The sequence below is a fragment of the Canis lupus genome, unplaced genomic scaffold (assembly GCF_011100685.1).
Source record: "Canis lupus familiaris isolate Mischka breed German Shepherd unplaced genomic scaffold, alternate assembly UU_Cfam_GSD_1.0 chrUn_S2254H2454, whole genome shotgun sequence".
In the NCBI taxonomy this organism is placed as follows: domain Eukaryota; kingdom Metazoa; phylum Chordata; class Mammalia; order Carnivora; family Canidae; genus Canis; species Canis lupus.
The window spans coordinates 6,589-16,253 of NW_023331141.1; the positions used below are offsets into that span (position 1 = coordinate 6,589).

Genomic DNA, 9,665 nt, shown 5'->3' on the forward strand with positions numbered 1-9,665 from the left:
AGACCATAATGCCTTGAAATTAGAACTAAATCACAACAAGAAGCTTGGAAGGCCTTCAAACACGTGGAGGTTAAGGACCATACATGTACAAATCCTCAACAAAGTATTAGCCAACCAAATCCACCAATACATTAAAAAAGTCATTTACCATGATCCAGTGCGATTTATTCTTAGTATGCAAATGTGATTCAATATTCACAAATCCATTAACATCATACATCTCATCAACAAGAGAAGGGTCAAATCCATGATCATTTTAATAGATGCAGAAAAGCATTTAAAAGTACAACATCCATTCATGATACAAACTCAACAAAGTAGGTTTAGAGGGAACATACCTCAACAGAATGAAGACCATATGTGAAAAAAACTATAGCTAATGTCATACTCAGTGGTGAAAAAGTGAGAGCTTTTCCCCAGGATCAAGAACAAAACAAGGATTTCCACCCTCACTACTTTTATTCAGCATAGTACTGGAAGTCCTAGCCCCAGCAATCAGACAAGAAAAAGCAATAAATGGCATCCAAATGGGTAAGGAAGAGGTAAAACTTTCACTATTTGCAGGTGCCATGATACTATATGTAGAAAACCCTCAGGATTCTACCAAAAATGGACTAGAACTGATAAATGAGTTCAGGAAAGTCACAGGATACAAACCAATATACAGAAACCCACTGCATTTCAATACACTAATAATGAAGAACAAAAAGAGAAATTAAGAAACAGTCCCATTAATGATTGTACCAAAAATAAGATACCTAGAAATAAATTTAAACAAGGAAGTGAAAGACGTGTATATATATATATATATATTGAAAAAAATTGAAGACATTCAATATATATATATATTGAAAAAAATTGAAGACAACACAAATGGAAAAATATTCCATGCTTATTGATGAGAGAACAAGTATTAATAAAATGTTCCATACTCAAAATAATCTACTGATTTGATGGAATCCCTATCAAAGAACCAATAGTATTTTTCACAGAACTAAAACAAGTAATTCATAAGCATGCATGGAACCACAAAAGACCCCAAATAGCCAAAGCAATCTTGAAAAAGAAAAAAAAAAAAAACTGGAGGTATCACGGTCCCAGATTTCAAGATATATTACAAAGCTGTAATAATCAAAACAGTATGGTATTGACAAAAATTGACAATAGATCAATAATATGGTATTATGGGCATAATGATCACCTTAAAGTATCTCTTCTATTTGATATTTAGGCTGAAAACATAGGTGTTCGGTGAAATAGATGAAAACAGACCAGGGCAGCCCGGGTGGCTCAGCGGTTTAGCGCTGCCTTCAACCCAGGGCATGATCCTGGAGACCCGGGATGGAGTCCCACATCGGGCTCCCTGCATGGAGCCTGCTTCTCCCTCTGCCTGTGTCTCTGCCTCTCTCTCTCTCTCATTCTGTGTCTCTCATGAATAAACACATAAATAAAGTCTTTAAAAAAGAAAACAGACCCTATCATTATTATTCTATTTAGAGCTCATTCATCAAATTAAAATAAATCACAATGGTATTATGGGAGAAATTAAGCTTTAGCTATTACTGCAAAGGTAACTGTGACCTGGTAAAAGAAGCTCCCTTTATCTTTCTCAGACAAACTTTTCTCTCCTTTGCTTTACTACAAGGAGAAGATACTATCAAACACTGTATCTTTCTCAATTAATTCCTTAAAACCAGTGACTCACAATCCTGGTTACATGTAAGAATCACTCAAAGAGCTTTTTCCAGATCTGATGAATCAGAACCTCTGGGGGAGGCAGTTTCAGAATGAGTGCCTGAAAAGCCTCCCAAGTGAGTCTGATGCATATCAGAATTGATCAACAGGACGAGATTCTAAAAGGAGAGAAGTTTTCCCGGCCTCTAAATCTCTAACCTCTCTGAAGGGAGATGCAGAGAATGGGACATAATCTGAGAATTGGGGAAGGTGCAGAGATAAGTCTGCCTATATTTTTTACCTGAAATAGATTATTTTTTACCTGAAATAGATTTTGACAGGTGCTTGATGGGAGGCCAGAAAGTGTTGCCCAATGAGCCTCCATGGTTCTAAATACAGTCAAGCATGGCCAGACTAGCACTTGTCCTTTAAAAGTGGTGAGAAGGGGTGCCTGGTGGCTTACTTGGTTAACTTTCTGACTCTTGATTTTGGCTCAGGGTTATGATCTCAGGGTCATGAGACAGAGCCACAGCTCAGAATCCACACTCAGCACCATTTGTGCTTCTTCCTCTCTCTCTCTCTCTCCGCCCCCACCTCTTGTGCATATGCACTGTCTCTTTCTCTCTCTCTCTCTGTCTCTTTCTCTCTCTCTCTCTCAAATAAATAAAATATTTTTTAAAAATAAATAAATGTGGTGAGAAGCCTGGAGGCCACTATCTACATGCCACTTCTGTGTTAGTTTGGTTTTAAGATGAGAAGCCTTAATAAAGTCTAAAAGGACTACCAGGACTTGTGCTCTCACCTCTACCTAATTTACAGGCCGATTTCACTCTCCTGAACCTTCTGCCTGTGTCTCCAATCCAGCAAAGTCTTCCATGTTTCTGAAACATCAGTTAGTCACATTCTGTCCCTTCAACTGACAAATGTATCTTCCCTCCCTTCCCCCTTCCTTCCTCTTTCTCTCTTCTAAGTAATCCCAAGTTATTCTTTAAAGGTCATTTCAAATGAGCTCGTCAAAGAAGCCTTCCTCTCCATAATTGAAATCAGGTGTCAAGTCCCTCCCTAAATTTCTCACCTCAATCTTTAATTTTCCTCTGCAGTACTTTCCAGAGGTTGTGTTAGGCAGTTATTGATGACATTCTCTGTTTAATATCTGTCTTCCCCCTCCTCACTTAAATCCTGTTTTTAGGAGTTGGGCCTGGCTCCCTGTTGCCCAGACCTATCAAGTGCCTTTCTCCTAGTACAGGTCCAAACACTATCTGTTGAATGAATAAAGTAAATAAGAGAAAGACTATTTTATGTCATGCCTTTTTCCCTGTCCATCCCTGCCAGAAAACTATTTCATTCACTTGTTCAATACAGAATTTTTTTATTCCTCTGATGTGCCAATGTTTGTGTGAATTTAATAATAAATCAGACATAGACTCTTTCCTTGAGGTCCATAGAGTCTAGTGGGGCATAAAAGATAGGTTTTCACATGCCTGTTACAGGAGCCTGTAAGGGAAACCACAAACTTTGTCTGTAGGATCAAATTTCTGTCCTCCACAGTTGTCAAAGAAAGACACTGTCCATGGTGGGGGTGGGGGGCCCTCACAAGAGGCTGTGTGACCTCCTGAGTCAGTTGGATTTGAATCCTTCATATTATGTCACGGCTGCTTGGATTCAGAGTCCAACCTGTATGCGCAGGAGCCTCCTAATCTGTAAAACCATCAGTTTCCTAGTGGAAAGGGAACACTGTCTTCATGTAACATGTTTTTAACAGGCTCCTGTAGGTGCTTTGACACTGAAGGAGATGTCCAGGTGGCAAATCAATGGTTAGTATCACTAACCATTAGGGAAATGCAAGTGAAATCCACTGTGAGATATCACACTACACAGCTATCAGAATAGCTAAAATAAAAAATGACAACACCAAATGTTCGTGTGGATGAGGGGAAACTGAATGACTCACACAGTACTGGGGAGAATGTGAAATGGCACAGCCATTCTGGAAAACAGTTGGACAGTTCCTAAGAAATAAAAAATAAAACTATAAAAAAAAAAAAACAAAAACAAAAACAAAAAAACATACCTAGCATATGACCTGGCTCTTCCCATCCTGGGCATTTAGCCCAGAGAAGTGAAGACTTCACGCTGACACAAAAACCTGTACACAGATGTTTATAGTAGCTTTATTAGTGACAGCCAAAACCTGCAGACACTTCGAACTCCTTCAACAGGTAGTTAAGCAAACTGTGATACATCCATATCATGATGTACTACTAAGGGACACCAGGAAATGAACTGTGAATCCTTGCAGCCATCTAGATGAATCTCCAGTTACATCAAATGGGAAAAAGGAAATCCCCAAATTTCATAAACTATGTGATCCCATCTGTATAACATTCTTGAAATGGCAACATTATACACATGGTGAACAGATTTGTGATTGCCAGGGATTAAAGAGGTGGTGGAGGGGGAAAGAAATTTGTGTGGTTGTAATCGGGGAATAGGAAGGACCCTTGTGGTGATGCAAGTGTCTCTGGAAGACTCCATCTGTAAAAAAACTGATGTCATCTCTCTGTGTTATTTATTACAGCTGCAAATGAATCTACAGTTATCTCAAAATAAAATGATTACTTTTAAAAAGTCAAAACTTGGAGGCCAAGATAAGGAAACCAGTATGTCAGTTTGGCAGTTACAACATGAGCTTTGAATATGTGACATCATAATGGCAGTGACCGCGGACCGCTGCGGAATCTTCAGGCTTCAAGCATTTGACAGTACTCTGCCAAGTGCTGTAGACTCACTCGATTTCCCGTCCCGCGAATTGAAGAGAAAAGGATGTTCCCGTCAATCAGAAAGCACGCTGAGCTTACAGGTGGACATTCAAGGCTTCAGCGCATGAGGTAGTCTTCTGATCCACTATTTCTGACCATCCAAACAGACCGGCAATAACAGGAACTGTTCTTTTCTTTTGTTTCCTCTAATACATAGAAACTAATTAGTAACTCCAGCACCAGCTTCCTGAGAAGCTGCTCCTGTTCATAAGATTCAGTGCTGCTGAGCAGAAGGGAGCAGGCTTTATACATCCTTGGGGGAGGCGGAGACACTTTCTTGGCTCCATGAGAGAGCCAACTCTCTCTCTCTGTGAGACAGTTTTCAGTGGGTCTATGAAAATACCTGTCCTAGTTATGAAAGAATTTTTACACTCTGCTCAATTGAGTTGTTTTATTACCTATTTTGACCAGGAAGTCCTGTCAGAGCTCAGCCAAGTAATAGCTAAACTCTTGTGTTCAGAAACTTTCTGAGGTTTCCAATATTTTTGTTGATCTTTGAGAATTTTTACCCCAATTTTGAATATTGAATTAGATAAGATGGGGGTCAACTTCCAGGATCTTCAGTTATCTTCATTTTATCTTAACATAAAAGCAATTTGTAATTAATTCTTCACACGTTGTTTTATTTTATATTAGGCCACAAGTTGTCCTGTTTGTTGTTGTTGTTCATTCTCCTTCTTGTAATCTGCTCTACCTTTGGCTTCTTGGCTCTCGCCTACCTAATGGCTCACAATTAGCTCTGCAGCTTTCTCCACCACACCTCTAAGTGTTCGCATGCCCAAGGGCTTTGTCCTTGAAACTGTCCTCCCTCTGCATCAGTTTCCCAAGTGACCTCACCTCTTTCTATAGCTTTCTGTAACTCAGGGATCCCTGATTCTGAGCTCTGGAGCTCTGCTTTGGGGGTTGAGACTACATTTTAGTGTTGTGTGAACCTTGAAACTTGGCATTAAACTATATTGTGTATTTGACCAGTAACTAACTGCTCTGTGTTTGATGTCTTGCAGGAAGACCTCGTCTGTGGAGGTGGACACCCACAGCGAAAGCACTACATCATCTGAGGGTGCCACTCGTACCTTGCTCATCCATGGCCCCGTTGAGCTCAAGAAAGGCTGGAGGAGGCAGAAGTGGCAGCTTTTCTTGTACAGCGATTTATTACTGATGTCTAATACCAAGTAGGTGTACCATGTTTCGTGCTCTTGTGAATCTCAAAAAAATTGCATTCCCATTAACCCTTACTATACGAAAACATAACATTTTTTCCCTTTTGTGTTTGCCAATGCTTGAGTCCTTCATTCCATGAGTACTTCTGGAGGTCTTGTTTTGTGTCATGTCCCTGCAGCAAATACAATTGACAATGTGACAGACCAATGTCTCTCCTGCCTGGGACTTACAAATGATAAAATAAGAGGGGGAATGATAATGATTAGTGCTGCTGATAGAAGGTGGATAGGGGGCTGTGCGGAGAGGGTGGGAACGTGTTAGAGAGGAATAGTCTAGGAGGGCCTCTCTGAGGTGGAGCATTAAAACCAAATCTATGAGAGGAGAAGCAGCCACATTCCCAGACAATGTGCCTGAGCCATCGAGGCTGAGGGACTTGCAGGTCTACGTGGGTACAACCTGACCCTCAGAGAGAGGGGCTCAGGGAAGCCTGATTTGACTAGAGCCCAGAGCATAGGCCATGCTATCAGATATGATACTATGCTCAGGGGTCTAGTCACACAGGGTCTTCACAGGCCATGGTAAAAAAGTGGAAATATTTTGCCAAAGGATTTGTAATTAGGGGACTGACCAAATCTGATTTATATTTCCAGCAAATTTTTCTGACTGTTGCTAGATAATAGATGGATGGGTAAGCAAGAGTGGAATCAGAGAGAGTAGTTAGGGGAGGCAATAGTCCTGATGGATGGTATCAGGGCTCTATCTTAGCAGTTTAGTAAAAAGGAAAGATGGAGCAGGGTAGCCCGGGTGGCTCAGGGGTTTAGCTTCGCCTTTAGCTCAGGGCATGATCCTGGAGACCCAGGATTGAGTCCCACATCAGGCTCTCTGCAGGGAGCCTACTTCTCCCTCTGCCTGTGTCTCTGTTTTTCTCTCTCTCCTCTCTGTGTTTCTCATGAATAAATAAATAAATCTTTTAAAAAAAAGATGGAGCAGATAGATGGAATGTAGGAGAAAGAATTGACTGTGTGCATTTTCCTCTCAACCCTGAACACAAATGCATTGAATATCCAGTCTAGAACATGATGATTGCTCAATAAACGTGTGGGAGCAGGTCATGGAAGGTCACCTGTTTACTTACTCCATCTCTGTTTGCATTATTCACAAAACGTGGAAGACCAAGAACACTCCCACAAACAAAATATCAAGAAGTTTTTTGGTCATGAGAAAAAACTAACTCCCTCTTTTTTTTTACTGCTTTCACCCTAGATCTCAGTTATGCCATGTCATAGGTACGACATGCTAGTAATAATTTGGCAAAATGATATACTCATCTGAGTTACATTAATAACAATTTATCAGGGGCTTACTACATGTCAGATATTATGCTAAAAACTTTATGTACCTAATTTTGTCCAACCTTACAATGACCCTGTGAGATGGGAGTATTTTTATATTGGAGAACCTTGATGCTCAGAGGTCTAATGGATCTGCCCAGGTTACCATATTAGTAATGGACAGAGTCTACATTTGAAATCAGGTCTATTTATTTCAAAGCACAGGCTTTTATTCACTATGTGATGCTACCATTTCTATTCTCTCTTTTTTCCTGAATTTCATACAACATTCCATGAACACCTAGATTCTTTCATTATTGAAATCAACCCTTCCTTTACATTGAGTGAACAACTAACTCCAATCTGCTTGGTAAGAAATAGATCAGAATGCTTAGTGAATTGAAAAATGAAGCAAGTATAGCTATCAAAAAAATCAGAGTCAAAGATAGTAGTAAAATATATTTGAGACTAGGGAAATTGCCCATAGATGTAACCTTGAAGGTGGTGATGTCATAAGGAGGACAAAGAGAAAAGGAATGTCCAGGCCTTGGCATGAGGTCCATATGAAAGACTCTCTTCCTCCTGATAGAAGGCCAAGTCATTATTTTAAAAATGCAGACTAGTTACCATTCTCTTTATTTAACCAAGGTGAGTATGGGAGACCAAAATATGTGGGATGCATGCTGGGAACCACACTAGGAACATCACAGATGCCTCACCCACCTGGGTTTCTCAGTGATTGAGCATCTGCCTTTGGCTCAGGTCGTGATCCCTGGGTCCTGGGATCGAGTCCCACATCGGGTTCCCCACAGGGAGCCTGCTTCACCCTCTGCCTATGTCTCTGCCTTTCTCTGTGTATCTCTCATGAATAAAGAAAATATTTCTCACAGCCCTCCAAGGCCCATATTTTTTATCATCCACAGGCTGCAGAGATGAAAATGGGAACAGAGGAAGTCTCAGAAATGGTCCAGTCATACATAGGGAAATCATGCAAGAGATTCCAACCCAGGCCTGCCTTCATCAGAAGGCCATGTTCTTCCTTCCATACCATGTTGTACCCTTCCATCCTTAGCCCAAGAGACATGCTAACAAATAGCAAACTCATTTCCTGGTTCTTAGGACCTTGCAGACCACTCATATTCAATTTACAAGGGGAATATGTTCTTCTTCTTTTCTTTTATCTTTGTAATTATTATAGCATTAGGGACAGGAGAAGACTTTCCTTTTCTTACTAGAACTATTTATTGTCCTGGGTGCTGCTTACCTCTCAGCCGGTTTTACAGAGCCTATGATGTTCTACTAAAAAGATTTTTATATAAAGATAGTGTTGTTTTTCCACTAGAGAGTTGCATCTATTGAAGGGCTGAATTTTTATTTCGAATGGTTCATTATGACAAAACAAGTTGAACATTTTTCATCTTTCACATATTGCTTTTGAGATATGTCCTTATGTCTACTCAAGGGTTTTTATGTGACAAAATCTTTATCAATTTATTTGTTAATGTTCTTTGAAAGAGACTCAGTTCCCAAAAGATTATCTTATATACTTTATATTATACATTGGTAATATTAGAAAATGTAAGTGATCACAGGCATGTTAATTTCATATTTAACCCAAGGTCTTTGATATAGAGAGAACACAGATTTTTAGAATTCCGAGTTCGGGATATCATCATGGTCAGGTTCTGGTAAGAGCTCTTTTTCTGCTTGCACGCGGCTGCCTTCTCACTGTGTACCCCAAGGCATGTCCTCAATGCATGTATGTACACACATACAGATCTCTCCCACTTCTTACAAGACCATCCATCTTACTGGATTAGGACCTGACCTTGATGATCCCATTTAAACTTAATTACCTTCAAAAGCTCTAGCTCCAAACATGATGATACTGGCAGAGAGGGCTTTATGGTAAGAAGGTGGGAAAGCAGTGGGAGGGAGACACAATTTCATCCATAGCAGTAGCAAGCAGCACTTAATGCTTGCCACAATCTTTAGAAAACTACTATGAGATCATTCCCATAGTAAATATTTTGGTATATTTTTGATCACTGTTAATATGAAAAAATTTACCTTTTTTTCTAGAAGGAAAAAACTAAGAAGAAATAGCCCCTGAAATAAAAAAAACATATTTCATCCCTGTCATGCCTTGGTCTTACATGGAGGAATCAATACCCTCAATCAATCTATTCAAATGAATAATCTGAGTTTAGTGCCTAATTTTTACAATTAGCCATAAAAAAGGGGGTAGGCTGACCCAGGTTCCATTTTACCTCAGCTCAGCCTCAGGCTTCAGCTGGAGACTCTCTCATCTTTAGGTTGATACTACAGAATTTAACAGAAATTGAATAGTTGATTAATTTCTACCTATTTTTCAGTCAGAATTAGTGAATTTTGGCTTGTGTGTAATAATGAGGGGAATTAAATGTTTGTTTCTTCACAAAGAAATTCTATTTCTCTTGTTGTACAAGATGTTACTAATAGTGAAAATTGGGGATTTTTCTCACTTCTTTCATACACTAGAAACTTGTGTTCACAAGAATTGAAGTCAAATGGAATCTTCCTTATCATTTTTGGTATTCATTAGAATACTAAATAAGTTATTTTTCAAATAAAAATTACTTTAAAAATTAAAGTACTTTAAAGTACTTTAAAAATTAAAATAAAAATTACTTTATTTTTA

At 39.3% G+C, this 9,665-nt stretch overlaps 1 protein-coding gene across 1 annotated transcript; it reads left to right on the forward strand.

Moving 5' to 3' along the window:
• The first annotated feature begins 3,709 nt into the window (after window positions 1–3,709).
• LOC119879067 (rho GTPase-activating protein 20-like) lies at window positions 3,710–7,999 on the forward strand. Its single transcript, XM_038589527.1, has 3 exons — window positions 3,710–4,562; window positions 5,498–5,665; window positions 7,909–7,999. The coding sequence occupies exons 1-3, from the start codon at window positions 4,498–4,500 to the stop codon at window positions 7,919–7,921; spliced, it is 246 nt and encodes an 81-aa protein (XP_038445455.1). The 5' UTR covers window positions 3,710–4,497; the 3' UTR covers window positions 7,922–7,999.
• Window positions 8,000–9,665: the final 1,666 nt, after the last annotated feature.

Coding starts and splice junctions, on each gene's coding strand:
- LOC119879067 (XM_038589527.1), top strand. CDS start 4,498: ATGTTCCCGTCAATCAGAAAGCACGCTGAGCTTACAGGTGGACATTCA. Junction 4,563..5,497: donor TCAAGGCTTCAGCGCATGAG/GTAGTCTTCTGA, acceptor GATGTCTTGCAG/GAAGACCTCGTCTGTGGAGG.